This window comes from Callithrix jacchus, chromosome 13, assembly GCF_049354715.1.
Source record: "Callithrix jacchus isolate 240 chromosome 13, calJac240_pri, whole genome shotgun sequence".
In the NCBI taxonomy this organism is placed as follows: Eukaryota; Metazoa; Chordata; class Mammalia; order Primates; family Cebidae; genus Callithrix; species Callithrix jacchus.
Window position 1 is genome coordinate 53,104,484 of NC_133514.1, and position 15,498 is coordinate 53,119,981.

At 40.3% G+C, this 15,498-nt stretch overlaps 1 protein-coding gene across 1 annotated transcript in view; it reads right to left on the reverse strand.

The window, feature by feature from the left end:
• The window catches only part of RAB31 (RAB31, member RAS oncogene family), a 166,296-nt gene that overhangs the window by 46,152 nt on the left and 104,646 nt on the right, over window positions 1-15,498 (reverse strand). Inside the window, exons 4-5 of the mRNA XM_008979480.5 lie at window positions 5,581-5,652; window positions 4,437-4,543 (exon numbers count right to left, since the gene is read on the reverse strand). Coding sequence (XP_008977728.1) covers window positions 4,437-4,543; window positions 5,581-5,652 — 179 coding nt within the window. The remainder of the gene's footprint in view (window positions 1-4,436; window positions 4,544-5,580; window positions 5,653-15,498) is intronic.

Consider the following 15,498-nt stretch of genomic DNA (forward strand, 5'->3'; position numbering starts at 1 on the left):
AATATAGACATAAAAATCCTTAACAAAACAATAGCAAACTAAACCCAGCAATGTATAAAAAGGATTATGCATCATGACCAAGTGTGATTTGTCCCAGGAATACAAGGCTAGTTTAACATCCAAACATCAATTGATATCTAATGATATAGATTATATCAACAACAAAGGGCAAAAAAACTATGTGATCATCAACAAAAGATGCAAAAATAATTTTTGAAAAAAATCTAACATTTGGTCATGACAAAAAAACTTCAACAAACTAGGAACAGAAGGGAACTTCTTCAACAGAATAAAAATGATATATGTAAAACCAAAGTTAATGTGATATTTACTGGAGAAACCTACACACTTCATCCCTAAGATCAGTTAGAAACAAGAATGTCTGCTGTCATTACTTTTATTCCAGATTATATTAGAGATTCCAGTCAGAGAAATTAGTCAAGAAAAAGAACTAAAAGGCACCCATATTGAAAAGGAAGAAGCAAAATTATCTTTATTCCCAGATAATATACTCTTGTACACAGAAAACTCCCAATAATTTACTAAAAACAACTAAAATTAATAAACGAGTTCAGGAAAGTTATAGGATACAAGATAAACACACAGAAGTCCATTGTATTTCCACACACTAACAAAAAGCAATGCCATAAATAAGAAAATAATGCCATTCACAGTATCATCAAGAAAAAACAAGTAAGAATAAATAAAACAAATGCAAGGCTTGTAAACTGAAAGACATAAAACGTTGCTAAAAGAAATTAAAGAAGACCTAATAAAATGAAAAGACATTTCATGTTGATGGGTCAGAAGACTGAAAACTGCTAAGATGGCAATAATACCTGAATTGGCCTAAAGATTCGGCAAAATTTCTATTAAAATCAGAGTTGCCTTTTATTTTTCAGAAATTAAGAAATAGGTTCTAAAATTCATACGAAAATGTTAAGGGTCCAGAATGTCAAACAATCTTGAAAAGGGGAACAAAGTTGATGAAATCGATTTTTAATTTCAAACTTACCACAAAGCTACAGCAATCAAAATAGTGTAACACTGATATCAGGACAGACATATAGATCAACTGAATAAAGTTAAAAGCACAAAAATAAGACCACATTTATGGTTGACTAATTTTGACAAAGGCCCCCAAAAGAATCAAAGGGAAAGAAATCATCTCTTCAACAACTAGTGTTGGCGTAATTAGATATCCACATGGAAAAAGATCAGTTTGAACTTCTATCTTACATTACATACAAAAAGTAACAATTTGGATGACAGACCTAAATGTAAGCACTAAGAAAACATTCATAAATATTTGTGATGTTCAATTAGCCAATCACTTGGGCACAAGAGATAAAAGAAAAACATGATAAACTGGACATAAACTTCTGCACACAGTAAAAATTGTGAAAAGACAACCCACAGAATGAAAGAAAATATTTGCAAATTATGTGTTTGATAAGAAACTTTTATTCAGAATACATAAAGAACCCTTATAATTCAATAATAAAAAGACAAATAATCCAACTAAAATTTAGGCAAAGAATTTGAAGAGATGTTTCTCCAAAGAAGATATATAAAAGGCCAATAAACATGTGAAAATATATCTATTATAACATCATTAGTCATTAGGAAAACCACAATGACACAATCTCATACCCACTAGGATGTCTATAATCAAAAAGACAGGTAATAAGTGTGAGGTTGTGGATATCTCGGAGTATCTTTCCAAGTTACCTTGGAAAACAGTTTTTGAGTTCCTCAAATTATTAAACAGAGCTATCATATGACACAGAAATTCCACTCCTAGGTACATATCCTAGAGAGATGAAAACATACATGCACACAAAATTTGTACATAATTGTTCATAGCAACATTTTTCATAATAGCAAAAAAGTAGAAACAATTCAAATGTTAATGTGTGCATGAATAAATGCACACATGGTAAATGTGGTATATCTATACAATGAAATATTATTCAGCCATAAAAATGAGTGCATGACTGACACATGCTACCTCAAACACATTTTGTTAGCTGAAAGAAGGTGGTCACAAAAGACCACATATTATGTGATTCCATTTATGCAAAATGTTCAGAAAAATGTCCAAATTGAGGGGAACGAAAAGGTAGATTAGTGATTACCAGGGCTAGAAGGAGCTGGAAATTTAGAGTGACTATAAATGGGCATGACGTTCTTCACAGAGTGATGGAAATGTTCTAAAATTAGATATGAGATGAGTGTACAACTCTAAAAATATACTAACATTCATTGAACTGTACATTTAAAACAGGTGAATGTGATGTTTTGTAATTTACCTCAATACAACATATTAAATGTTTAAAAACTTAAAAATTACTTCATGTTCAACTAGTCTTTCTAGTTGACCTAATCAGAGGCTTGAAGTCAGTCAGCTTCTTGTTGCCTGATTAAATAACAAGTACCATCTAAAATAACTGTATATAACAAAAGATATACATGCCACACTTTAAAACACAATTGTGGGATCTTGAGGAGCCACATTCAGACCTCTCTGAGGCCAAACAAGAGGCGAAAAGATACTACGAGGGAGGCAGGATGCATGGGACAGTGGCCCCATGACACCACCACTAGAGGAAGCAGTGAGAAAATGGCCCTGCATTTTCTCCCACTGAGGATAGAGAAGCTGCAAGTAAATTCATGGTTGGAAGTGAGATGAATAGATTATGTTAGCTGCGGCACTTTGAAAACTGCACATATTAGAATCAGCTGAGCACAAATCAGAATGGCCATCAGGAAGAATGCTGTACCTGTACATAAAAGGCGAATTCCACCCTGAAACACAGAGTATCTTTGGGTGCTGGTAGCCACACCAGTGTGTCACGGATATGTTTGTCTCGCCAGACTCACTTATCTAGGAATTGCCCCTCTTCAAGACCACCCGCCTTCCCATTCTCATAGTAACGCTGGGAAATATCGTCTCGTATTACCCAATTCCCTCTTGGACGTATACGCCTGTTCTTAATGTGGGGAATTCCTCTCTGGCATTTTAGACTGGAAATGAAGAGAATGCCAGGCCAGTATCTCTCCAGAGACTAACTCTGGAATAGGTCAAATGCCAGAGCTCAAGGCAGTTCTGTTTTTACCATGTGGATGCCAGTACCTTCCAATAAATTCCCCTTTCTCCTGAATTGTGTTTTGGTTCCATGTAACCAAGAATCCTAACTGATACTATTCAAGTTTAAATCGTTTTCTGCTTAAATTCTAGTCCATCAGCATTCCCACAATACACAGGACTTGGTTCCACTTAAAGGTGCACATCAGTCCCATAATCAGGAGATGTTAGAGATAGTACCAACAGCAAAGTCGTCTCTACCCACTTATCCTGCCCTCCCCAAGACAAAGGTTAAGGTGATTCTGCTGGGAACACTAGACAAGCAAGTTGTTTGAGGATTACAGTAAAGAAGGTGGATAGCTGAACTAAGTCTGGGAAGTTTAAAGACTTGTCCAAATACCAGAAAAACAAACGATTAGGTGTTGTTTATGGCTGTTATTATAAACCAACCAGATGCAATGTGATATAAAGCTTCTGAAATCCCAAAGAAACGAACAATTTGTTAAATGCTATGTTAAGAGCTTTTGCAAGCTCCATTTCCACTATTTATTTCACTTTGGTTTAATCACATTTTGATTTGCAAAACGAGAAGCATGATGTAGTTGTCTTTATGAAAATCAACTACTAGAATTCCCGAGAATTAAATTAACCAAAGGAATGGAGACACCACAATTTTACTATTTCCTTTTTTAAAATAATGTATTTATTTAGCAAAATACCTAGCTTACCAGGCTCGGTAAAGCTATCATCAAATCTCTAATTCATGTGTACTGGATTCACAACTTCTTTCCAGATTATAGCAAGTTCAATAACCCAACACTGTGGGGGAAGTCAAGGTACTCACATACAATGTGTCGTATTCTGATTTTAGAACAAAATGGTGATATTATGTACTTGACTATACCCTTAAGATAAAATCTAGAACTAAAACAAACAGGTATACTATGAAAAATATTAAGAATTCTAATGGTGATTACCATAGAAAAGTGTTGCTAAAATTGTGCTAGCAGTAATAATGATAATAACAATGGAAAAAGTAACAACAGAAATAATAAACCATCTAGCCCAAAGATATGTAGAGTCAGGGATGTAACTGTGTTATGTACAGGAGTTATGATTTTAATATTTATCACTGTAGGGTACATCAGATTTGCATTTCCCTAGCATATTCTCTTATTTCTTCACTGGTTAAATCAATGCCATATTGTCTACCACATGTGAAAGGCCATTAATTAAGTTATTACACCGAGGGCAGACATAACAAAGGCGTGACACCTTTGTACACTCAAGGATGACATTCAGAGATGGAGGATAAAATCTCCACAAAAGAGATTTAAATGCATGTTACCTAATATCCGAGAGGTCGCACTTGTTTCCGGCGATGGCCATTACGATGTTTTCCGGACCATGTTCTTTCAGCTCCTTGACCCATTTCTTCAAGGTATAAAATGAATCCTAAAACAACAGTATATACACATCATTGGAAAGACCCCTCAATATAATATTTCAACCAAGTAGAAATACAAACCCAGTACCATTTAATGGAGAAAAATATTTTTAGGAGACTCATGCAGATTAACACACTACCTCTGGCTAGGCACAAAAGTTAATGTTAGCTGAAATACACTTAAATTGACCATATAAAGTTTTCCAAAATTAAAACTCGATCTAGTTAGGAAAACTGTATCCTTGATTTTCTCCTATAAATTTATATAGCAAAATCAATTTAAAATGATAGCCTGGACTCCGCACATGAGTAAGAATAACAGGACTAAGTAAATGCTCATGCTTACTTACACCTAGAAATAAACATATATTTAGAGTCCTGTCTTCCCGTTGAGCCTTCACTCACAATCGTCCTCTAGAAAACAGGTGGAGGACAACACGCCACATTTAGGTAGAAGAGGTCAGGAATTCGTGGAAGATAACAGTGATAGGTCATTAAACTAACAGTCGTAGGTGCTGAGGCAACACTCCAGAGGAAAAAAGTAAATAATTTAAGTTGCAGGAGTCAGAAAAAATGTCATCAAACCACTGCAGTTACTTGTTGATGGAAGTCTAAGACCTTCAACATGATAAATAAAAATACATTTATATTATATGAACACACACATATTAACTTATATACACATAAACGTTATGCTTGGTATTTTAAGTATGTAGTATGACTGAAACACTAACAAAAATAAGTATTCCATAATTATAAAGCATGCAGAAATTAAAAACAATTTTCCTTTTCTTAAAAAGTTGACATTCTGCAAAATAGTACCAGCAGACATGACTTTGCCTCTACAGTCAGTTTTAAGAATGAATGGTCACTGTTGTTTAATTTAGCAGATAATGTGGGATGTTTTGTTACATATACATGAAATAAACTCAATATATAGTGGCAGGCTGCTGGCAAGATGCAAGCAGTGACATCTCTGCTTCAGTCTCTCTAAGTGAGACACCTGCCATAAATGGCATCTAAATTCTGAAGGAGACATTCTTACCTGCTTCGTAATATCATACACAATAACAGCAGCAGCCGAGCCTCGATAGTACATGGGAGCCAACGAATGAAACTGTTTAAGAACAATGAAAGGTTTTAGGCCAAAGTGAACAGACTTTATTCAATCCCAAATTAAATATAAAATATTTATCCTACATCATCCCTATAGGATCCCTAAATTCCTTCCCCCTCTAATTTTTTCAGTGCTCATATTATTACTTACTTTCTTTTATTTTCTTTGAGACAGAGTTTCACTCTTGTCACCCAGGATAGAGTGCAGTAGCATGATCTTGGCTCACTGCAACCTCCACCTCCTGGGTTCAAGCGATTCTCGGGCCTCAAGATCCCGAATACCCAGGATTACAAGCATGCGCCACAACACGCGGATAGTTTTTGCATTTTTATTAGATACAGAGTTTCACTATATTGGCCATGCTGGTCTCCAACTCCTGACCTCAGGTGATCCACCCGCCTTGGCCTCCCAAAGTGCTGGGATTACAAGTGTGAGCCACCGAGCCCAGCCCCAGGGTTCATATTAAATAATAAATTTTCCTCCTTGTCAACACATATATATGCTTGTGGTTTATTGGCCATGAAAACTACTCTTGGGTAAAGACCCAAAACAAATTTTATTTTAAACGTTGCCATCTTGTGAATTTTCTTTTCTCTGCTGCTAATAATTTCTGGAATATGACTGACCCAGGGCAATCTCATTAGAATTATATAGCAGTAAAGAAAAGATGTATGGCTAGGATAGGGAAAGGGATCACAGGCAAAGATCACAGGACCCTGGCTGAGCCATTAATGAGGACTACTCAGCAAGGGCAGCCTTGGCAGCAGCTGCCTCGAGTCTGGAGGGCTGCCATTTCTCTAATGCAGGTTTCCTCACCTACCTAAGGTCCGCAAATGACGAGACAGCAGAGGAGCTGCATTCCAAAACTTTAACAAAGGAAGTGCTGCTGGTCACTAGCATCGTTCGTCCCCAGACAGGATAGCTCATTAGTCTCAGAATGCATACATTTTACGTATATTTTGGAGAAGGGTCCAGTCTTAATCTGCACCTTTTTTTTTTAATTAAAAAATATCCTGGAGGGGCCAAGCATGAGATTCACACCCGTAATCCCAGCACTTTGGGAGGCCAAGGTGAGCGGATCGATTGAGGTCAGGAGTTCGAGGCCAGCCTGGCCAACATGGTGAAACGCCGTCTCTACTAAAATTACAAAAATTAGCCAGGCATGGTGGTTGGCACCTGTAATCCCAGCTACTTGGGAGGGTGAGGCAGGAGAATCACTAGAATTTAGGAGGCAGAGGTTGCAGTGAGCTGAAATTGTGAGACTGCACTCCAGCCTGGGAAACAGAGACTCTGTCTCAAAAAAAATAATCCTGGAAGGGTTTTGAAAGTCAATAAGAAAAAGATGGCTTAATAGAAAAATAGACAAAGATATATATAGGTAAATTTCAGAATACATATAAATTGCCAATAAATATTTTAAAACATGTTCAGTTAGAATTGGAAGAACACCAATAAAAATAGGCACTTATAAATTGTCAAATTGTAAAAAGATTTATGCTGTTCAGTGTTGGTGTAGGTTTGGGAAGGGAGAGATGCATACTCTACATGGAATTTGCTGAATATCTTCTTTCAAAGCTGTTGGTAATATAATCAAAAGTTGAAATGTGCATCCCATTTGACCCAGCAATTCCACTTAGAGGAGTATATACTGGAGTGACCATCACACACAGGAAGACACATCCCTGTGCTGTATATGGGAGCAAATGAGAACTGACTCATGGTACAGTGTTATCAACTGAATGTTTGTCTCCCCTAAAATCCATGTATTAAAACCTCAGCTCCCAACGTGGTGGTATTAGGAGGTGGGGCCTTTGGGAGGTAATTAGGGTTAAATGATGTCACAGATAGAATTAGTCTCTTATAAGAATAGAAAGAGACCAGATCTCTCTTCTCTCCCCACCCTGTCCCTATGTGAGATACAGCAAGAAGGTGAGTATCTGCATACCCATCTGCAATGGGGCTCTCACAGGCACTGAATCTGCTAGCACTTTGATCTTGGACTTCCCAGCTCCCAAACGTTAAGAAATAAATGTATGTTGTTTAAGCCACCCACTCTATGTTATTTTGTGCACAGATTAAGACATATATGTATGTAATGATATCCTATAATCATTGAAATGATGATTTTTATTTATAGGAAAAGATATCCTTGACATACTATTAAATGAAAAAGTCTCAAAGCAGCACATAAAGCATATAATGTATCCTTTATTATGTGCTTAATTTACCATTATATGATAATATAATGTAGGGTAAAATGTGTGTGGGAGTATGTCTCTGCATGCAGGAATAACATGAGGTCCCTCTAAATCTTAAGAGGTGGGATTTACAGTGATTTTTACATTTTCCTTATAAGCATTTGTATAGCATAAATTTTTACAATGAGTTTTAAGTAATATGGTTTTTAAGTTTTGAACAAAGGTGATTTTTACATTTTCCTTATAAGCATTTGTATAGCATAAATTTTTACAATGAGTTTTAAGTAATATGGTTTTTAAGTTTTGAACAAAGCAGATGTTTTTTATTAGGCAGTGGGGAGAGAGCAGGGAGGAAAAAGTGGATCCTGAAGCTTTTCTGGCAAGTGAAAAACCCTAACTCATTATTTTCTTTCCCACAATACTCATCATTGGATCAATACTTGCCAAATTGAAATGATGGTATTTGGAAATCTGAAGCACACGGATTCCCCAGGTTTCCCTGTTACTGCACTGAGGAATGCCGTCGAGGCACTCACAACAGAGTGGAAAGGAAGCAGCTACCCTCCCTGCCTCCAGTCCCTCCATGCAGGACTCCATCCTGAAGAGAAAGGACTCTGGAGCCTCTGTGGGTTTCAGAAAAGAGAGAGGGTTGCTCAGGGTGAACCAAAGAGTTCACAGCTGAACTGTGCATTGGCCAAAGATGCTAAAGAGCCGGCCCCACCTACTGCCCCCATTCCAGAACACACTTGGGGACAGCAGCATTTGCCATGCATGCCTTCCCATACTCACTGACTGCCCAGCACTGTGTTTGGCATAATTATTAGGCATCCATAAATCTATTTTTAACTCGCCATTTGGCAATCTACTCCTTACACGTAAAAAACAAAATCAGAATTCCTGCCCAAAGGGAGGAAAAAGCCATAAAATTTTTTGAAACATTCCTGCTTTGCAAAGGCGCAGATAAAGTCTCCTTTTACCCAATTATATAAAATGCCCATTTTTCTTTTCAAAGTAGCCTCCATATAAGAGTGGTCCATGTAAACACACAAAGTAGCAGTCAGTACAAACTTTATTTCCCAAAAGTGACGATATTCATGGACTCAAGTTCAAAGAGGAGCAAACTGCGGGTGTCTTCTAAGACAGAGTTCATTTTAGGCTAAAACACCATGAACAGAATCTAAAACAGTCACTGGTGTGGAAGTCTCATGAATTATTGAAGAGATCTTGGTATATAATGCATTACTCATTCTTTCCTTCCTCCAAATGGAATCACTTTGAAATAAATCTGTTGGTGAAGCCACTTAAATGACTTTATTGCTGGGGACTTGAGGGTTTTAATGAGTTAGAAGTTCACGTCTCAGTTCCAAAACCCAATAATGCATTGACCAAAGGATGATCTTGGTGGAGGACAAAATGATAAATCACTTCTAGTCTACAACATATATACTTTTTCCCCTTACAAATAGAAAACAAAAGCACCACAACCAGCCTTAGTAGTCAACATGACATAATTCAATTCCTGTGGGGTCAGAATTAAGACTGATAGAATGCTCACATAAAAGATTCTTCTAGAAATAAAGTTCACAGTCACAGGATGCTGATAAAGCTTTATTTTTACATCTTACCTTGAAAGGTTATTTGAAAATTAGCACAACAGATGCCAGTTCAAAATCCTTTCTTTTCTGACTACCCAACAAAACATCTAGAAGACCAAATTCAAATGTTGAGAAAATGTTCAGATGTCACTCGATTATTTAGAAACAGCACAGGGAACTGTGAAAAGCCAGTTTGTCTCCTCAAAAGAAATAGCTGTTTATGTCCTTAGTGTGTGCGGGGGTCCCTATGGTAGAGAAGGGTATGGCCTTCTTTAAGCTCTTGGAGCTTCTCAGACTGCTCAGCTTCCGCAGATGGACACTAACCCTGCCCCGCCTCCAGCAGCTGGCAGAAAATAATCGAACATGATCTTTCTGGAAAGCAGCTGGACAATGTGTTTCAAGAGTCTTGCAAATGTTCAGATACTTTGATTTGACAATTCCACCTCTTAAGGAAATAATCAGAGATGGTTACAAAGTAACCAGAATTCGTTCGAGAATTATCAATGATGCTGAAAAATTGTAAGCAATCTCAATGTCTAACAATTAAGGAACGGGCACATAAATTTTGGCTTAGCCATATGAGGGAATATCCAGCAGCAATTAGACTCAGGCGTTTGCAAAATATTCATGGTGCATGAATCAAGACAGCTTAGTGTGGTATCTTCCCAAGGGTCTTCTGGAAAACACTAGGCCACCTCAAGGTGGCCAGGAAAAAAGGAAAAAAACCACCTAAGTTTGAGAAACACCACATATAATTATGCTTCCCTGGAGGTTTACAAAGCATAATTAGTGCATTAAAGGCTCTGAAATTTTCTACAGTAAAGAAACCTATTTATTTTGGTTTTAGTTCAGAATTCCTCATTCATTTAAAAAATCTTTTTTCAAGTGGTATTTATTAATATCTAGAGACCTAGTGTGATCAAGACCTACCTTAGGGGCAGTGAAGAGAACTGGACTCAAAGAGAGTCCTGAGGCTTGACCTGACTATCCTGCTTTGCATACCTTGTGAAATGGGTCCAGGGGTTGGGGTCGGAGACGAAGCTGAGGTTTTTCCAGCTCTGTGACAACCCTCCAGAGCTCACAGCCAAGGTGAAAACAGGCTTAGGATGGAGGCTCTCGTTTTCCCTGCAGCGCATGCCTCTTGTTTTCCCATCCTGTACCGCCTTATGTGTGCATACGCACACACACATACGCGCGTGCACACACACACACACAACTCAGCAGCACAATGGAAAGTCTTATTCCAGGAAATCTCCTAATCCTTTAGACCACCCACTCTGCCCCAGGCAAAATTCCTTAAATGCAGGTTTGTGGCATCGTAAATTCTACAGCAGCAAAATCCTGCAAGTCAGGAATGAGCAGTGGTGGAAAATACATGAAGTTTCCAAACAAGCACAGCTCCAGCTGGGCTCTGCCTCCCAGATGAGAATTATCCAAGCCAGAATGCTCTGGCATCAGGTCCAGGAACTCAGAGGGATGGGCTTTGTATTATGATTTCCAGAGGACACTCTGTCCCTGTTGAGTCGCTCAGGCACGGCCTGGGAGCCTATGCTGCTCTGTGGCCAGTCAGGTGCCAGCGCACAATTGGAGGTTCTCACCCTCCCAAGGCCACCATCAGGGAAGAGTGAAGGGCAGATGCCAAAAAGAGCCCAAGGTCCACTGGGATTCAAACAAAGAGGGAAGTGGTAGAAGAAAATTCCTGAAATTCCCAACATTCTCAGCTGGCAAAAGCTGAATGGAAAAACACATTACTGAATGTTCTTTCTGTGCCATTCAGAAGAATGCTTCCGACTTTTACATAGACCCTCTCTCTCTCCACGAAAAGCAGAGGCCTAGTTAATATGCCTGCTCAGATGTCCTAACACCCTAGTGTATGCAGAGTTGAATAAAATGGGGCTGGGAGATAACACTTCGAACTATTACGATGTTCTCTATGAATAATGACAGTACAGAGAAACCACCACTTGCTATTTCTGAATTATTCAAAAAACGTTTCTATTATATCATGATACATTACTTCTGCAATGACAGGGGTTGTCTTTTTCTTTTTTCCCTTTCTCTCATTTTTCTTTGAATGTGTTGTTAGAGTCAAAAAGCTTTCTCAGCACTCAGGGATCCAAGGGTTGAAGCAACAGTTCCAGGAGGAAGCTGGGTTTCAGAAGTGACCTGATCAGCACCTGATTTTTTTCTGACAACATGTGCTGCAGGCCTCATTTAGCAGAAAATGACACAACACAAATCCAAACATCTTTCGACAAGAACGGTGTTGGGAGGAAGCCATGGATTACTTTTACTGAGTAATTGGGATAGGGTCTTGCTCTGTCACCCAGGCTAGAGAGCAGTGGTGCCATCACGGCTCACTGCAGCCTCAACACTCTTCCCATTTCAGCTTCCCAGGTACCCGGGACTACAGGTGTGTACCATCATGCCTGGTTAGTATTTTTTTTAAGTTTTTATAGAGACAAGATCACACTATGTTGCCCAGGCTGGTTTCAAACTCCTAGGCTCAAGTCGTCTCTTTTGCCTCGGCCTCCCAAAGTGCTGGGATTAAAGGCATGAGCCACGGCACTAGCTGGATTAGTGTTGTTTAAAAGACAATGTAATGAACTAGAATATTCCAATCCCTAGAATAATGCATAAAAGAGAAATCAATGATTTAATATGCTGTAGAAATGCATTTTTCCCACCCATGAAGTTGTCTAAGGGCAGTGAACCTCAGCTCATATTCCTACGACAGCCTTCAGGTATCCAGTGAGCTCCAAACTGGTCACATAGCTGCCAGAGAGATCCTGTTCTGAAGTGCTGGATTATGGGATTTATTTACATTGACCACAGAGTGCACTTATTCTTAACTTTTATGTGGGAATTTTCAAGCATATCCACAGGAAGAGAGACTAGAATAATGAACTTCCATCTTCTCATCCCCTGGCTTCAAGATCACCACTAACACACAAACCACCAGCTTCCTTTCCACCCCGTCTCACCTCCTGCTCCATCCCCACCCCTGGAGTATTTTTAAGCAAATACTTAACATCATCTTATGTTAACTGAACATTGGAGTGATTGATGTTTTCTTATTTAAGTCAGATTGTTTCACTTCCCCGTTCAGAATCCTTCCAACTTAGTATAAATGCCAAGCTCTATTCTTCGGCATCTTGGGTGGGCCCTGGTCCCTTGTCAGGCCCCTCCCCTGCTTGTCTCCAGCCCTGGCCTCCTGGCTGCTCCCTGAACACACAGGCAGGCCCTCGGAGTCTCAGCACCTTCCCTGATGCCTTCTGGCAGCCTGAACCCTCCTCCACCAGCATCCTCAAGACCCCTTCCTCACTTCTGACACATCTTTCCACCCTGCCTGAGAACGCTTCCTGAATCCTTATCTGGGCCACAGCAAGGACTCAAATATTTAATGACTGAACACATGTAATAAAAATCAATAACCCTGTGAAATGAGGGAGAGAAGACAGAATTGTTCCTGTTATTCAGATGAGAAAACTGAGGCTCAGCATTGTTAAGTGAATTGCCCAAAGACACGCAGCTCTCAAATGATGGAACTAGACTTTGAACACAGGTCTTGACTCCAAATTCCATGCTTTTTCCATTCCTATGTTGCTTCTCTGAAATGAAATGTTGCTTCAGTTGATGTAATTAAGACATAGGTTTATATGAAATGTATTCCACAAACAGTATCTCACTGTTTGAACACTCAGTATGTGGTAGGCACAGTTTTAAGCAGCAGAGAAACTGCTGTGTGGAGGGCAGAATAGTGTCCCCCAAAGAGGTCCATGTCCTAATCACCATCACCTGTGACTATGTTAGGGTGCATGGGAAAAGGAATAGTGCTCATCAGCTGACCTTCAGAGGAGGACATTATCTTGCATTCCTGGGGTAGGCCTAGTGTCCTCACAAGGCTCCTCATCAGTGAAAAAGGGAGGCAGGGGAGTGGAAAGAGATTTGAAGATGTACTCTGCTGGCTCTGAAGACAGAGGAAGGGTCTACAAGCCAAGGAATGAGGGTGGTCTCCGAAAAAGACAAGGAAACAGATTCCGCCCTTGTACCTCCAGGAAGGAATAAGGCCTGCAGATATTTTAATTTTATTCCAGTGAGACCCATTTCCTTTTTTTTTTTTGAATCTTTTTATGTTTTTGTTTTGAGATAAGGTCTCACTCTGTTGCCCAGGCTGGAGTGCAGTGGTGCAATCTTGACTCACTGCAGCCTCAACCTCCTGGGCTCAAGTGATCTTCCTGTCTCAGCCTCCTCAATAGCTAGACTACAGCTTCATGTCATCACACCTGGCTGATTTTTAAAAAAATTTTGTAATGCTGGGAGTCTCACTATGTTGCCCAGGCTGGTCTGGAACTCCTGGGCTCAAGTGACTCCTGTCTCAGCTTCTAGTAGCTGGGACCATAGGCATGAGACTCCCTTCTGACTTCCGACTTTCATAGCTCTGAGGGAGTCAATCTGTGTTGTTTTAAGTCACTGAGTGTGTGGCAATCTGTTACAGCAGCAACCGGAAACAAAAAGAGAGGGTGAGGAAGGTAACAAGGTCCCTGCTCTCAAAAAGTGTCCTCTTTTCTTGGAGTAAGGGGGAGTCCAGCACCTTCCACGGGGCCGCTGGACACTGAGGTCTTCATACAGCGAGTCCGTGCTCACTGCAGCCCAGCTGCCTCGTTAGAACTGGCTGTCAGCTCCTCTGGAGCAGGTTCTTCTGCTACCAAACAAAGTCTATTTGCTAATTTCCTATTCAAGAATGACATGCATAGGCTTTATAGGCCTTTTCTCTTATATTTTAGCCAGACTTAGGAAATTAACTCCATAAAAGAAAAGAACAGGACAGAAGGGGAGGGGAGGGGAGGAGAGGAAAGGAAACAAAGCTAGGTAAAGTGCTTCTTAGATTCATGGCAAATCCACCTCCCGACCCCCTGAAACTCCTGTTTCAGCGGCTCTGTGTCTTGGCCCCATGTCCTCTGAGAATTGGCAGAATGGAAACTTGGCCTCCACCCAAGAGCACAGGCAGTGCCTCATAATTAGAAGCTACTCAGGGCATCCCAGACTAAAACACACGCTAGCAAAATGTCATTGCCTGACCTGGGAGGGTGTTCATCTAGCGCAGTCACTGTCCCTTCCAGAGCATCAGTGAAACGTCCCCAGCGAGGAGGGGGCACATGGAGGAAGGCAACAAACACTGGAGACCAAAGGGAAACAGCGGGGTCTCCAGTGACAAGATAACCCCCAAGGGGCAATGGGCAGGGCAGGAGTCTGTGTGTAAGCAGGAGAAGCCTGTCCATGCAGCTCTGAGGCTCCCCTCTGCCCATCTCTGTGTCCCCATGGCCCAGCCACAGCCCTCACTGCCAGCATGGCCATTGCCTGGGCTCAGGGCAGAGCTGTTTACAGTGTTTCCCTAAGGACTCCCTAAAGGTATCTTCATATATGGACATGCCCTTCCCCATTCTCTCCTGTCACTGGCATTCTGACATCCAAGAGGGCTGTTGTGCACCTAAACTCCTATTTTTTAGAGGACACACAACCCCTAAATGGCACAACAGTTCTGGGGTCCAAGTCTGTGACCCAAGGCAGTTCCTGTTCCAACTGCACAGCTGCCGTCAGGGTCTCCTCATGCCCCTCTCCAATACCTCCGCTCATACTTTGCTTTTGTAGTTTCCAGCACCAATTTTCAAACATCAATGAAACACTTTAGCTGTAAAGCTCTCAATGAAGGATTCCTGGGGCTTCTCCTTAAAGGAGCTCAGCAGGCACGGCCCCACCACAGCTGTTTATCTCACTTTAACAGCATAAACGCTATCTTCAAGCTCCAGGCCTGTCTCCTCCCCACGCAATCATCGCTCAGTTTTCCCTTTCGAGAGAGTTACTAGGGGTATGGAGAGAGGGACTATTTCCCTTGCTGGGATCTCAGTTTACACTGGTTGAAAGCACAATCTTCCAAGCTTGGATAGCATAGTGGGACCTCATTTCTGAACAAGAAACAGAAAAATATTAGCCAGGCATAGTGGCTGGTGCCTATAGTCCCAGCTACTTGGGAGGTTAAGGCAGGAGGATCA